This window comes from Ammodytes marinus, assembly GCF_949987685.1.
Source record: "Ammodytes marinus genome assembly, chromosome: 2".
Taxonomy (NCBI): domain Eukaryota; kingdom Metazoa; phylum Chordata; class Actinopteri; order Uranoscopiformes; family Ammodytidae; genus Ammodytes; species Ammodytes marinus.
In genome coordinates, this window is record NC_137231.1 from 6331868 (window position 1) to 6348951 (window position 17084).

The window sequence follows — 17084 nt, forward strand, 5'->3', positions numbered from 1 at the left end:
GAGGCCAATTATGCCACTACACGAATACGTCAACATCTTGTACACAGTGTCTGACAAGCTGGATTCATTTTTATATATTTTCTTAATATATTTTGGAAAAAACTCGTTGTTTTTAATCATGTGTGGTTTTTGGTTGTTCTATTCGTTTCTTGTGTTCAAACAAAGACACCAAAACATTTTTGAAAGAATAAAGATTCAAATTTGAAAAGCATGTGTGATTATAATACAGCTGACTTTGGAGACTTGGTGCCGTGTCGCTCTTCTCCTTCAAGTCCTGTGCTGAGCTTTTGGTGCCATGGTGATGATGCGAGCAGCAACAGTGTACATGTGCACGGTGCTGTGCGTGTGTGTGTGTGTGTGTGTGTGTGTGTGTGTGTGTGTGTGTGTGTGTGTGTGCGTGCGCGTGTGTGTGTGTTTGTGTGTGTGTGCGCTCGTCACTTGAGTAAAGGTCCCAGCAGACATCCTCCGGTGCGCACACAGCGACACACACAGCTCCAAAACAGTCCTCTCTCCTCTCCTCTCTCCACTCTTCCTTTTATACGGACCTTTTTCAAACTGCCGCTCGGGACGGACAGAGAAGGGGGCTGGCTGCACGGCGGTGGTCCTTGTGCGTAACGGAGGACGGATAGGAGGGCTACTGCTTCTTTTCAGAGCGGTCAGCTAAAGTACTGTATATACACAGCCAAACACTTCTGTGACGGGCCGGAAACAGCCAATGAACGTAAATGGTGCGCCGTGACGCAACAGGGCCCCGTTGATAAGGAGCGCAGAGTCCAACCGGGGACTTGAGAAAGAGGACGGCGTTTTTTTGGGGGGGACCAGCCAGCCAGCCAGCCAGCCAGCCAGCTATAACCACTCACTCGCCTATCATCAGTCAACGTATAAAAGCCCAACTCCTCCTTCTTCTTGCTGTTATGCACATGTATGCAGCAGCCTCCTTTTTGGCAAGAGACACAAAACATCAACTAAACAGACTACTGTAAAGGGAGAAAGAACTGCCTCTCTTTCTCACACATATGCGCAGATGGCCCGCGGGATTTTTTTATAAAGCAGAAGACTGTGTGTGCTTTTTTTTTTATATATATATTTTTTCTGCAGAAAAGAAAAGAAAATAGATTGAGCGACATTGATCAACTGCATCAACTTGGACTGTTGCTGTTGAACCTGGATGGTTGGAAGAAGTATTCGTTTTGCTCGCAGGCTGGCTGTCAAGATTTTTTTTATTGGACATATCTGTTTTTGGTTCTTTCTAACTGTTCGATGCAGTAGAACGCCGCTTGCCCATTTAGCAGTGGCACTTGTAAAGAGTTGTTCATTGTTCTTGCACAACAACAACAACAACAACATCAACAAAAAAAGACAAGAGCGAGACATTTGCCTCTCGAACGCCTGAAATATTTCTCCAGAAGGCAGGCAGGAGAAGGAGGCATCGGTGCCACGAATTGGGCTTCCCATAGTTGGTATGTTCATCCACCGCAAATGGAAAAGAAAATATAGGAACCACAATTGTTAATTTAAAAAAAAAGAAGGAAATAATATCTTCACTGAGAAGACCAAATACATTCCAGTATACAGAAGACGTGCGCTTTTATTTATGAATTAATCATATATCGAGCTTGTTAATAATGAGAGCTGCAGTGATTCGGATGACGGTTGCCATTGGCAGATGAGACGTAGTGTGGAGAACACGTGTCCAATTTCTCCCTCATAATTTTTACCTCCTTTTCACCGATCTGGATTTCTCACTTGTGTCACGGCGAGAAAAAAGAGGGAAAAATCCATTAAAAGCAAAAAGGACTTTCTTTTTTTGAGTGGCGTTATTGTGGCGCAGGAGGGTGTGTGTGTGTGTGTGTGTGCGTTCCTTGCCTCTGAATGGACATCTTGGCTTGCAGCAGATCCTCAGAAGAGAACAGTTATAATATCCTGCCGTCCGCCGCGACCATGCTCTTCCACGGCCTCCCCGGGGGCGACGTGCACGGCGTGGTGGAAGAAATGGACCGGAGAGGCAAGGGCGAGTCAGCGGCCATCAGCTCGTCCATCGATATGGGGGAATCGGACACGGTAAGTGGGGAGGGGAGAGAGAGAGAGAGAGAGAGATTCACTTTCGGCCCTTCGCTCGGTTCGTTTAGCGCAGGCAGCAATAGCAGCATGGCATAGCCCCTGGAACACACAGTGGCTTGCACTTAGTTAATTTTTTCCAATGCCTATTCAAATTAAGACAGATAAATAAAATGGTGTCCCGGTTCATTATTTAGATGTGTTTAAAGGCCATGTAAAGGCCTTAACCTTGTGATTTAATCAGACAAAGTTCAATTCCAAAACTTATTTTAGTGCAGGAAGCAAAGCTGAGAAAAAACACACATAGATAGAGCTGATTAAGCTGCACAATTATGAGTCAAACTGAAATGATTACATTTGTTCTTAATATTCAGCCATTCAGTTATTTAATGTTCATTGTATCATCATGGGTTCAAAACACACTTTAGTGGTGGACAACCAACGCTCGTCAGTGGCTCACAAACAAATACGAAAAGACATTTCTGCAAATTATAGCACAGACGACACTAAAACACTAAACAAACAAAAAAAACAGCCACATATTTGTATTCTAAAATGGAAAAACAATAATAGCGCTAGATGGTGTTTTTTGTAATGCTCTATTTTGTAAACAGTTAATACAATTCAATAAAAATGCACAAGTGTAACAATTAGAAAGCTATATTCTCAAATGCATTGCAATGAAAATACAACGAGATAAGGTTGGGGAGACAGAACATTTTCATTTTATTTCAGCTTCAATCCCCATTTGCAAATCACTTAGGAGCAAATACGTGCGCATGCATGTAGGCCTCTGTAAAATAGCATTTACTTGGCAATGGTATTTCCTAAATATCTTCTTTATTAATGTGACCTTAAATACAGTTGTTATTTTATTAAGAATAAATGAACACAGATATCACCGAAGTCCTCCATAAAAATAACGTGCATTTAATACTAATTCCATGCGTAAATACTCCGTGCGTCAATGTTTCTTAGTACAATGTATGATGTAAATATATACTATCCAAAATAACTTAAGTTGTGTGTTTTTTTCCTTATGTTGACACTTTGAGGAATATTACAACATTGGCCTCGTCGTTTCGTTATAAAAAGTCTCCTGTAGCCTTAGGTAGAATATTGGTATTATTATGAGTGTACCATTCCCACAATTTCCTTTAAACTGTGACAACAATACTCCTACTATGATGTTTTTAATTTGTCATTGCATTGTCATTCTCTTAGTGAATTATACAGTGCACCCCACAATTGTATCATAATAATATTCATAGCATTGTTGTGGTGGTTGTTAGAAAAAAAAAGCCTATATATCTTTTTCAAAATTCGGCAGTATTCCTCTGTAATATGTTGTATGATCCACCATGTGCGTTTGTTGTTCTATAATGCATAAGCTTTATTGAATAGACTGATCTCATTGCATTTCCTCGTGCCACGTTAGAATGGCTTTATGTCTATAGGCTATAAGTATGGTATAGCAAAACATGTATTTCTCTTTTGTGACACTGTGTCCTCTCTCTCTCTCTCCACAAACACACACACTCACACTCACACAGTCCATGCCGTGTATGGGGGGCAACGGCGAACGAGTGGCCCTGTGCGCCGGCTGCGGGCGGAAGATCGCGGACCGCTACTACCTGCTGGCCGTGGACAAACAGTGGCACATGCGCTGCCTCAAGTGCTGCGAGTGCAAGCTCAACCTGGAGTCCGAGCTCACCTGCTTCAGCAAGGACGGCAGCATCTACTGCAAGGAGGATTACTATAGGTAGGAAAGGGCACACACAACACAGACAGACAGACCCGGGCCATGGCTATGACGTGGATTTTTATTTTCTCCATTTTTAGTTGGTTAAATCATGTTTGAAATCATTGAAAATGTGTGAATATGAAAAGTTTATGCACTATACCACCCCACATAAAGGCTAGTTCAAAATGAACTTAAAGCAACAATGCATTAGGAAAATCTTCTGGTTTGGGTTGTCCACGTTTATCTGAACATGAACATTTTACTTTGAGTTAGGCTATTATGTTTTGGCGTTAGGTGGATTTTTTTTAGTGACTGTATTTTGGGTTCGTATATATAGAGCTGAATATGTTTCAAATGATGGAACTCGTGACCGGTGAATGAAAGTGAACTCTCTTAAAGTTAAAGCACCACCATCTTCTTCAAGACTGGGTTGTAAACGTTTTATCCTAAACGTGAAATCTTTCTTTTATGTATTTCTATCTTAGTGTTTTCATGCCAGGCACTGTAGTTCCTTCACATTCACGTAAATCACAGTAGGCCATGTATGGGGACTGAGAGAAATGTAAAAAGAGGATTAATTCGCTGTGTGCTGCTAAAACTCTCTCCAGTGAAAGCCAGTGAATGAAATAGGCCTAGCTACTTTTTAGGTGAAGCATGCTCTCTAGGGGAGCATGACCACCCCCCCCCCCTTCCCCCTCCCTACCAAGCACTGACAAGGAGGGAGGGTGGGGGGGGGGGGGGGGGACACATTGGCGTTTTAATGAATGAGTTATTGTTCTATTAGAAATCTGAAAATATTTTTAAAAATCCAACGTTTCTAACAAAGACCATATTTGGCTGATATAGGATATCTTCTAGATTCCAAATATTGGCAAGTTGATATGTGTGTAACTTCCATAACATAGGCCTATGTGCTGCCATGTCATTGGTAGACAAGGTAACGTGATGCACTGTTTTGAAGTTAAAAGGAAAAAAAAATAAAAATAAAAAAAGCTTTGAGAAATAGGGCGAAATCTCACGAGATATATTGTTCAATTGGAAATCTGGAAATATATATATATATTTTTTTTAACGTATCAGTATTTGTTTAAATCTCTAGCAAATGACATATTTGGCAGATATCCATATTTCACTATATAGGCCTATATTCCAACATTGGCAAGTGTCATGTTTAACTTCTTCCATAACTTGTGCTTCCATATGAAATCACTTCATTCGGTGGGCAGGCACACGTTATAGCTATGGCTACATTGCTTTTATAAGTAACAAACTAAATAAAAGAATAAAAAGGAAAAAGAGAGAGAAAAAAATAAAAAGTGTATTGTCTTGCACGTGAATGCATCCTATGCCATTGTGTCCAGCCTCTGATGATGTTTTGTGTAATTGTCCGCAGAAGATTTTCGGTGCAGAGGTGCGCTCGGTGCCACCTGGGGATCTCTGCGTCCGAGATGGTGATGCGGGCGCGCGACCTGGTCTACCACCTCAACTGCTTCACGTGCACGAGCTGCAGCAAGATGCTCACCACCGGGGACCACTTCGGCATGAAGGACAGCCTCGTGTACTGCCGCCTGCACTTTGAGACTCTCATCCAGGGAGAATACCACCACAACACACACTTTACGAACCACCACGGGGACCACGTAGCGCCGCCGCACAAAGGCCTGGGCCCCGCCAACACGCTCGGACTATCCTACTTCAACGGCGTAGGCACGGTGCAGAAAGGCCGGCCAAGGAAGAGGAAGAGCCCCGGGCCAGGGGCTGAGCTGGCCGCTTATAACGCAGGTAAGAAAAGAAAAAAATGTTTACCTTGTTATAATTGAGAAAAACGCTTTGTGGATCCATACAAAGTGAAATAGTGCCTTTTAAAAATCGTGAGTAGGCTATTTTGTACTTGGGCGACGAATTGACCCTAAACAATGAATATTTTAGGTTTAAAGTAGAAAGAAAGGTCTGTTAAAAAAAATGAAAAAAACCTCAGTGCCTTTTGTAAAGTAAACGTGGCTTCACAGTTCTAATGAACACACAGCGCTGATTAAGACTGACAGGCTTCATTAATGAGAAGTCCTTTGAACATTCCAATAGAGGGGCTTACATTGTGACTGTGCTGTCCCCCGGAATGAGTCCAGCATAACTTTATCCGTTTGTGTCCCCCTGCCTTCATGCGCTTTGATATTCCGATCATAGATATTTAGAGTTAATGATAATAACTTAATCATAACTTTACTGTGACATGACTGTAGGCCCAATTGTAAAACAAGCTAAATAATTAATATTATATTAATATGTTATAAGATACGTATTGTGGAAAAAAATGCGTTTGTAACTATTGCAATGCTTACTTTTTTTACATTTAAATAATGTTGAGGTAAAACATTGTGCATGAATAAAGAATACACTTGAAAACTAACTTACTAAACTAACTAGATGACTACATGGTGGTTATGTCAGTAAAGTCAGGTCCCTAACATCACATTTGTAAAGTGATATATATTTAGGCCTTAGTGATTGCAAACAGTTTGGAATTTTCTTTCTGAGCTGCAGATGTAAAAACTTGCATATAGTCAAAGCGATAATCTTGTAATAGTTGGTGGTGGTTCGGTCAATCTGTTGTAAGAAAAGAGAAAAGAAAAGAAATCTCTCCGGGGGATAAAAAGGAAAAGTTTTTTTTTTGATGTTCCAGCTTTTGCTTTTGCCCTTTTCCACTTGTCAGGCTCCATAGACATCTACTGACCATAACCCCTCCCCCCCCCCCCCCCACACACACACACACACACTGCTTTTGGGACCGAGGCCAAACCGGGTGTGTATTAGAGAGAGATCAATGTGATGTGATGAGTTATTCACTGGAAGATTTAGCAGAGCAGAGAATACAAAAAAGCCTTCTTTAAACAGAACTGTCTGGCTAGAATGTATCTGTCTTTTATAACGCTTTAACTTTAAGTCTATTAACCATAATTATTCATGTGAAAAGGAAGTTTGATTACAAACTAAATATTTAATTGTCAGAATCCAGGATTTGTCTCTCAATCACTAACAACATGATTTATTTTTTGGTGATTAAACAGTATATATCTGTCATTCTGAGCGATTCTTTTTTCTCGTAACTTTTTGAGTCAGGTTAGCTCTACTGAAATAAGTTTGCAAACAAGTGATACGTCTATATTCCCACTATACTTTCCACCAATGCAAATGAGCTTTTTCCCTTTGATTTTTAATTCCTGGATCGAGCCAAATTATTTTTATCCCATAGTAATGATGGACTCTGTGAGAAATAAATGTTCTGAAATTTCAAGAAATCACTATATCGTCATTAAGATACAGTCAAAAAGGGAAGCCTAATATCAGAGTAAAATATTTTAACTTTGAAGGGAAAAAATTCCTATTTATTTATTTTCATCTTGGAGGATTGGTTAATAAACTCAGATGAAAATAGAACCTGATTGGAAGCATGGATCAGGTAGAGAGTAAAGTGGCTGTGCGCCCTCTTCTGTCTCCAGTCAGAAACAGCATCCCAGCTTCACCTGAACACTCCCTGTGTTCCAATCCCCATACTTCCATACTATTTAGTATGCCAGAAAAAACAAAAGATTTAGGATGTCCCAATACATGCATGTCAATTGCAGTACTCCAGAAACACCAGGATGCCCTAATACAATACAATTAGCATTTTGCTGTATGGAAAAAAAACGGCATTCTTTAGTATGTAGTTAAGTAAATTATTATACTTATTTATTTTTAAAATGCTATTGTATTCTATTAGGGCATTCTGATATGTTTTGGCATACTACCATGGTATTAATCTGAGAGAAATAAGAGGTTTCACACACACCAAGATTATAGCAGACAAGCATTGAAACAGGCTGCTTTTTGTTTCAGCATATGCTTTGGATGGAAAGCAGCATTTGTTCTGCCGTAGTGTGTACTGGCTAATTAAGTAAAGTGTTATTCTGATGCTTTTTCTCTCATACTTCATATTCATGCTTTTGCAGCGTTCAGATATTGTACGCGAACTGTTATGCATTGCAGCAACACTTTGGATGTTGCCAGGAAATTTGCAAGCTCGGACAAATAACGTGTGTGTGTGTGTGTGTGTGTGTGTGTGTGTGTGTGGGTGTGTGTGTGTGTGTGTCTTTCAGTCTTTGTATGTGTGTGTGTGTGTGCTTTAAGCCAGGCTATAGCACCTCCTCTCCCAGGAAAATAAATAAAGACATGAATACAGGGACAGGCAGACAGAGAGAGAGGGAGAGAGAGAGAGAGAGAGAGAGAGAGAGAGAGAGAGAGAGAGAGAGAGGGAGAGAGAGAGGAGGACAATCTGCAGCTGGAAGAAGCAGCTGTCAGGTCACAGTGTCCCAACTGGGATCAGATTGTATGGATTTAAATTAGGAAGTTAGAATGGTTTTGTGAGCAAGTTGAGAAATCAAGATTACAAATGACAAAAACAAGGCAGAAAAAGTCTTGAAACACAATACATCTAACACATACTTAATGTCATAAAGTCTGTCTTTCTTTACATGGGGGATTCTGTACATTCACTTGCCTGTATTGTGCATTTAAGTGTACATCCCCTACACCTGTTTTCCACTCATGCACATTGTTATAGAGTCTGGAGCTTGCCTGATATGCCAAGTTTTTTGGGGGGGAGATTTCTTAATTGTCTTTGGAGATGAATGGATGTTACATTATTTTATTTTATTGAGGGTCCCCCATTAGTTATTAAACCATAGTAACAACTATTCCTCCTTGGGGTTCATACAGAAGACAAGACAAGACATTCAACATTACTTTCTTCATTGTCAATAAAACAGAGAAATATCTAAGATATATTAAGTATTGTACTGTTACTGTACATTCACATTTCTTTCTCAACAAATAGCTTGCAACAAGCGAACGGTGGTTGCAACACGTTAAACGAGTGTACACTAGTGTCCCTACTTAACGGCCCACATTTAATCCGCATATCACACCCACTATCATATGCACCATAAAATGATCTCTTATCTGAATAATTGCTCTTTTAAGACCCAATAGGTTTTAATACATAATACAATTTCTATTAAATTAATTTTAAGATGAGTCTATGCCCTTAAATAAGAAAGGAAAAAAGATGCATCTTTAAATACTGGGGCCATGAGAAATTCAGGGCCTTTAAGGGATAGTTCAGTATTTTTGAAGTGGGGTTGTATGAGGTACTTTTGCATACAGTAGATAGTCTGTTAACTTATGTAGCAGAAGTCAGCCTTGTACTGTTGCAGAGGGGGCAAGCAGAACAATGCTTTTTCACCACGTATATAAATTCCTTCCTTTAAAAATAAATAGCCTTCCGATTGTACAGTATATTTAGGATACAGCTACGCCTCTTCCGAACTCCTTGAAAAATGACTGCGCTGATTGCCATCTGCATAAGGTAACAGACTTAACTACGTAGGCAGAAGTAACTCATACAACCCACACTTCAAAAATTCTGAACTATCCCTTTAAATTAGGGTCAGAAAGGGAAGTAAGGACACCTTAAATTATTTAATGCAAATTCAATGATATGATCAGTGATTGGACCAGAGTTCCCTGTGTCTACTGTGTCTACTTTATATTTCTATATGGTGCACCTTATCTCTACACTTTATGCACTTTGTCCTTGCGCTACTGTTGTGTGTATTTGTGTCTCTGGTGTTGCTCTCTTCTCTTCTACATTGTCTTCTTCTATATTGCATTGTTGAGAGGAGCCTGGGACTTAAGAACTTTAATGCCAATGACTGCTTCTGTAATTGTTAATGTGCATATGACCAATAAACCATCTTGAATCATCTTGACTCTAACCAGCTCTTCTCTCACCACTAACAGCACTGAGTTGTAATGAGAACGACGGTGAGTCCATGGACAGGGACTCCCAGTACAGCTCCAGTCAGAAGACCAAGCGCATGAGAACCTCCTTCAAGCACCACCAGCTCCGCACCATGAAGAGCTACTTCGCCATCAACCACAACCCAGACGCCAAGGACCTCAAGCAGCTGGCCCAGAAGACCGGCCTCACCAAGCGGGTCTTACAGGTGAGGACACATGCTAACATAGAGGGGGGGTGGAGGGGGGGGGGGGTCAAGGAATGTCTCATGTTCCCAATGCAAATCATCCTGCCAGTGTATATATATACAGTATATATACATATGACACAAGAAGCCAAATAAGCTGCTTGGTTTAAACATAGTGCTCATTTTTCATTGAGGTGAAGTTCTCTGGAAAGCTTTCAGGAAGCTGCGAACAAGTTGCACAATATTCTTGTTTTCGTTCCTTTCCCCTTAGAGGCATCCTAAGCCATTTTAATACAAAATTAGCTAATATCTACATCCGCTACCTGTCTGTCGTGTGTGCACACTGAAAACAAGTTGGGTGTTGACATGCATGTATTACGGCGATCTAAAAAGCTGGACATGTTTATACTGGCCGTGCCCAAAACGTCATGGATTGACATTTTGGGGAACGGTCCGGGCACTCGCTCTGAGCGTCAACTATCGCTTGATATGCTTTTAAATGTGGAGTCATTCTGGTACAATGCTTGTTTACAGAGCCTAGGCTGCGTATAACACCAGAAGTGGACAGACAGTACGGACCAGTCGCAGCTCGTGTTGAGATAATCCCTGATGTTGCCCCCCCCCCCCCAAAAAGGAATTGCTGACTACACCTTTAGTATTGTGTCATCAACAATGCAATGAAAAAAAAACAATAATTGAATTCAAAAAGCTGCACTGAAAGAGATTCTCTAATTTCCTTTTAGGAGAAACCAAACAGGTAAATGTAATGCAGTTCAGTGGAAACAGTAGCTGTGTAGTACAGAAAGCACACAACAGAGCGTTTGATATCCCACACAAAGACGACAGCAAATCATCTGGGGAGACTGAGGAGAAGAAAAAATGAGACAAAAAGGTTCCCGAATCAAAATTTTCCCTGAGAAGAAAGAGAGAGAGAGAAAAAAAACCTTGCTTTAATTAACGCTTTGCAAGAAAACAAAGCAGTCGTTTTGCTTTGATGCGTTGGGGAGTTTTGGAGTCTGTTATTCCAGTTGAAGCGCGCTTGGTTCCCATGGCTCCGTCATTATAACATCGCTAACATCGCTCCGACACACTGCTCAACACACAACGCCACTTCACTCACACACTCACTCACTCACTCACTCACTCACTCACTCACTCACTCACTCACTCACTCACTCACTCACTCACTCACTCACTCACTCACTCACTCACTCACTCACTCACTATCTCACATACCACTATTTATTATTGAAGAACACAGCAAATATGATGTGTGAGAAAAAAAAATATATATTCAAATATGCAAACAAAATTGACATTAGGGACACATAACATATGGTTTGTATAAAAATGTTGGTTAGTAAAGCTGTATAGGGATTGACCCCAGCAAGGGCTAAGGAGTGACAATAGGGGTGAGATTATTAACTTATAGATGTCAACGTGACACTTTGCCAGTTGTTTATCTACATTAAAACTATTATTTTTTTGCATAACAATGTTTTCAATAATGTTTGAATAAATATGATGATTTGGCAAAATCAAACTAATTATGCGTATATTTGCATCTCTTCAAAAAACAATTCCAGAGCTCAAATCTCTATTTTATTTTTATAACATTGTAGTAGCCAAAGTATTGCAGAACATATTTTGGATAAAAAAATACTATGCAAAGGTCTTAAAAATGATGTGTCATAAATCAGACAATTAGCAACTTCTGAACAAATCCTTCTACCACCTTCAGAAAAGTGCTAAGAATGATAAGGGCAAGTTGAATTGATGCATGTGCTTTAGAAGTTGAGATTTTTGGCTCAAATAAGGAAATACATTGACATCAGGTACATTGAGGGGGCAGAATGCTGTCTCCAAAATTGGGGTGTAGGATCTTTTTAAACATATTGTTGGTGTCCTCCGCTAAATGTGAAAGTTACCATTCATTTCCCTCCCATTTCAAATACGTTGACTGAAATTAGAGCTGCTCATCCCTACACACACTGTAGACTGGAACATTCTTATCTTCTCACAACAAAAACAGTCAGCCAAGGCTCTCTGTCTTCATGTGCAAACATAAAAGAATATATTTTATGTCCTGTGGCTACTACGGCCTTGCTCTCTTTGACTCTAGCCATAAGAGTAAGGGCTTTTAGGACTTTTGTACACGGCAGAAGTGTGTTTTTTAAGAGTTTTTGATCCTTGACTCCATGTCTGAGCATCTGCAAACTGATTGCAAATGGAGGGAGGGGGTCTGTTTGAGGTAGAGATAATGTGGGTCTGCTCTTGATTCTGTGACATGAGAATATTAGGGACCATAACAGTAATATTTCTTGTTGTGTGCATCTTTAAGCTATTTTTTTTTCTACTTCATTGTTGGCCTCAAAAGTAAAAAGAAAAAAAGCTCATATGTGCTTTTCTATCTGGCGTCTCTATCAGCAGGGCGTCATGGTTTGTCAGTGCCTCTCCTGAAGCTGTTTATTCAATTATTCATATGACTCTGTCCTCATCACAGTTACAGTGTGAGTGTGGTTGGGCTAGGTGTATTTCCTGGTTTGGGTTGTTAAATCATGGTCTGAATAAATGCTGGATCTATTGCGCTGGTTACATGCTCAACTATGTGTGAACCACGACTAACTGTGTAGTATTGTACATTGAGTTTACTAGAGATTTTTAGTTTTTGTTGAAAATGTACACTTGCTAAGCTAAATGCTGTGTGGGAAGTACATATATGCGTTATAATTGTATGCGGGTTTGAAACTGAGAGTGACCCCTCTCACAACACTCTCTCAAAATATTGATTAGCGAGACGTTACGGTAACGGCCTCAAGGAAAGACAATGCAGGTGAAAAGTGTAACATTCTTAACGTATAGATATCATCGTACAACTTTGCCATTTGATAACTTACACTAAAACAATTATTTTTTTATATTACTTTTTTTGCAAAAAACTTTGGCATACTTATGCAAATTAGGCAATACCTTATTTAATTTATTTTATGACTATGTTTGGGCTTTTCAGGGCTCTATTGACAGTGCAGAGGCAGAGATGAAACGGGGCATAGAGGGTTCCTTCGTTCATCGTGACAAATGACATATCTGTAATAAACAATAATGTCTATGCTGAATCTTTATGGCAATGGACAGAGAGCAAAGCCTATAGATGGCATAGCACGCTTAAAGAGTGTGCTTTAGAAAATGGCTGGCAGTGTAGTTGTAATCCAGCCGAGGAGATCGTTTTTGGAATAGAGTTTTGTTTGTGCAATGAAAAAAATTACATTTACATAATTCAATAACAACATGTCTTTCCAGAAATGTGTCTTGGCTGTAGCAGACAAGAATGTAATAACTTCCAATAACATAATATTTTTTTTTTACATTTTTAATGTTATAAAAACCATAAACTGTATATATATGTATTACTTTGTATTACTTTATTATCAAATCACTACATTATCAGCTTTGTAAGGACTCATTAAAAGTTAGTACGTTATCTTTTATTATTAATCTTTTTTGCTGCTACAGTAACTCAGTCAGTACTCATTAGACGTACTTTCAGCCAATGACCTAATCCCTGTGAGTTATGCAGAGTAGCAGGGACCCGGATTGTAGTTTGTTAAGCCGTACTGTAACACGCACAAACACAGTCCCAGAAATAATGCACCTCCAGTTAAAGGTACAGTCAGCGATTCTGGAGAACGCTTGTTGTTAAAATCATTTGTTGTCAAAATCAGTTAACATCTCCTCATGATCCGCCACCTGACTTGTACTGTGTACTGCGCAAAAAAAAATCCAGTGTTGATACAGAGCCTAGGCTCTGTAAACTGGAATGTAAATAAAGGGTACATAAAGAAATCGGGGGACTATTGAGCTGTCGAAATAATGGGCAGTCAGACTTATGGCATGGCACCCCTACCTTAGCTAGCAACATGCCTGTTTACAGAGCTTTGGATTGAACACCGGATTTTTTTCCCCCAGCGCACACACACAGAATTTACAGGTAGCTGATCCTGAGAATATTTTGACAACAAGCATTCTCCAGAATCACTGACTCCATCTTTAACTATAGTAGATCACATCCGCAATTTTTAAATTGCAATTTTGTCATTTCCCAAGTTCTGGTTCCAAACCACAAGTATTTTAACACAACTGCATTGCACCTAGACATACGCCTTGCCTCTCTGTCTCGCCAAAACTGTCTAATAAAAGCAAAAGTTATTACAAACTAGTTAGTTATAAGTGGCAACAATTCTTCCTGTGGTTGACACACAAGATTAAACTACACCTCCATGTTCTATGTCTTTGCTGATTGTTGTATCTACTGTATTTGTCATGTTGTTGAAAGAGACTATGCAGGTTTCACAGACATGGATTAAGTGTAGTCCTTGACTAAATGGAATTTCTATTGATTGTCCATTGAAAGTACAATTTAGTCCCGGACAAGGCTTAATCAATGTCTGCGAAACCGGCCCTATATGTAGCACACCTGCAAACCTTGTTGAAAATAAAGATAAAAAAAAAAATAATAATAAAAATTATCAAATTGAATAAGACATTCAATCAGAATCAGAATTAGAATCAGGAGTTTTATATTGTTTGTTTCATTTTTACATTTTTTTCCCCTGTATAGGTGTGGTTCCAAAACGCGCGGGCCAAGTTCAGGAGGAACCTGCTGCGTCAGGAGAGCGGGGGCGGCGGTGGGGACAAGGCCTCGGACGGCTCCACGCTGCAGGGTGGAACCCCGTCGGGCCCGGCCTCAGAGATCTCCAACAGCTCCATGAGTCCCCCGCACTCCCACACGCCCACCACGCTCACAGACTTAACCAACCCCACCATGCCCACCGTCACCTCCGTACTCTCCTCCGTACCGGGAGGCATGGACGTCCACGAGTGCCGGAGCCCCTCACAGACAACCTTAACCAGCCTCTTCTGATGGACAAAAAACTGTCTAGCCTCTGCTCTCTGCAAACCCGTGACTGGATCTTAAAAAAAAAACTGAGCACTGTTCAAAATCCCTCCAACATTAAGCTGGGATGGATGATAAGGAGGCAATGGAAAATGAGGGGGAAATAATAAAAAAAATAAAGATTTAATTTCTGCTCTGAGCCTATTAGAGACTATTTGCATAGCGAGGCGTGCTGCGTGCCGAGCCTTACACACACTACGGAACAGTTGTTGTTATTTTGATGTTGTTGTCTTGTTGAGAATAACTGAGGAGGACTTGCATTTGCATTTTTACAATGTTTACAGAAGGAGAGACTATGGGGGGATGAAGAAGAAGACGAAGAGAAAAAAAGAAAAGAAAGAAAAAACTGCTTCATTTTGGGGAAATTTGTTTTTGTTTTTCTCTCTCCCCCAGCACAGTATTTATGTTGTTGTACAAGAAGTCACTGTTAGAAGGATTGTAAAGAGAAAATTCTCCTTTTTTTTTCTTTGGAAAAACTGAGATTAAACACAGGTTACAATATCCTAAACACTGCCACGTGCCTTACAGTCCATTTTATCTGAACCGCTGTTAGTCAGAAGTCGGCCGCATTCGGACACCGACGACTTGAGTGGTGACTGAGGGTATAGTGGCGATGACCTCTATTGCTTGCACGTGTGTATGTGTGTGTGTGTGTGTGTGTGTGTGTGTGTGTGTGTGTGTGTGTGTGTGTGTGTGTGTGTGTGTGTGTGTGTGTGTGTATTATGGTTAGTTCTGGTCAGAGAGTTATGGCAAACAAATTATTCTGAATTAAACAGGATTCAAAGAGAACTTAAACTTGCTTTATGAGGACACAACGTTTGAGCGCAAGTTATTCTACAACTGTAGTTTAATGCGCTGTGAGCCGCACACATTGCATTTTACACATGCAGCGTAACCCTTGCAGAGTGAATTGGAAGCCAAATACATCTTGCTTTTCAACTATTTCAAAATACAACTTTGAATAGTGGTGTAAACTAATGTAATGGGACAAAACAAAGCCAAAAAGTATGATTAAGAAATACATGTCTTGAGCTGATTTGAACATACATTTTATTTACTGGAATATATGTGGATATATTTTTAAGCTTATTTTCTCCTTATTTTGACATGGTGCATTATGTTCAGTGAGGCTACTGTTTTAGCTGCACAAAAAGCCAATACTTTAATCCAATATCCTGCTTTTAAGTTTGCATCAAAAACACACATCCCATTAAAACAACAAGCCAAACTTCAGGCTTCTTCTTCCCTGTCCGTGGAAGTAAGTGAGACATATCTAATGTTCGGCTACAATACCCGTTATTTATTGCTCTGGAGATAAAGTTCCACTGTTCTCAAGGCCATGTCACCATAAAGTATTTGAGATTTTCTTTCGGCAGTAATGGAATCAAAGTGGAATTAACTCACATTTGATGGCAGGTTTTCCTCAAACTCTTTTCTTCCAGGGAGAATGTTGTGCGGTGTGGATACATTGTTGTGTGTGTGATAGGAAACACATGCTTGTGAATGGGGAGGAGAGCTGCATGGTCAGACACACTGACCAGACCCAGACTGCTGACTGCAAATTCTTGTACACATTCTGGTCCTAGTGTATGTATAAAAAAAGGAAAACAAATATAAATAGTTCCAATTATAACACTTTTCCTTTTTCTTTTTTTCAATTTTTTTGTGGCATTTTACATGCTTTATTTACAGTGTGGAGGGACAGAGATGAAATGGGGCAGAGAGGGGAATGAAATGCAGAGAACCGACCACTTGATAGATTGGAACCTCACTACACAGATAATGTGTGCCTCTATGCCTCCGAGGCCTTTGTGGTACAGTGTACGATCATGTACACCAGAGCTGCAGTTTAATTCAGCCAGGAGAAGTTAGGGTGCACACTCACACACACACATCCATCCTACAACATGTCAACACAGCCAAAGGGAAATCCTTTCCTCATTTCATTTCCTTATTTTCAGGGATTTCTGACAATGTTGTAATCCCTGATCGTAACTATGTTAAAGCTATAGTGAGTAACTTCGCTCTACCCGAAGAAGATTTCCGAGTAATTAGAACAAAACTGTTGGTGCATCAACAATCAGGTAAGCCTACGGTGATCTCACATGGATGTTATGCCTTCTGCTGTACTTCCAGTTTTTTTCTTACGAGGAGAATCAATAACTGAAAGATTTCTTGGGCGCTTCTTGGGGATTTTTTGCCATACTGAGAAATACAGAGAGGGTTTTGTGGAGCTGATAGGCTTAATCAACTTTGTGTCAACTCGTTTGCAATGCCTTGAATGTAACCTGCGTTCATGTATAGG

The 17084-nt window shown here is 40.1% G+C and overlaps 1 protein-coding gene across 1 annotated transcript; it reads left to right on the forward strand.

Annotated features, from left to right (window-relative positions):
- Positions 1–1872: 1872 nt before the first annotated feature.
- lhx2b (LIM homeobox 2b) lies at positions 1873–14746 on the forward strand (the record flags this gene model as incomplete). The annotated part of the gene is made up of 5 exons (XM_080049072.1): positions 1873–2061; positions 3612–3820; positions 5196–5584; positions 9641–9846; positions 14444–14746. 5 exons carry the CDS (start codon positions 1873–1875, stop codon positions 14744–14746), a joined length of 1296 nt encoding a protein of 431 aa, XP_079905198.1.
- Between the last annotated feature and the right edge of the window lie 2338 nt (positions 14747–17084).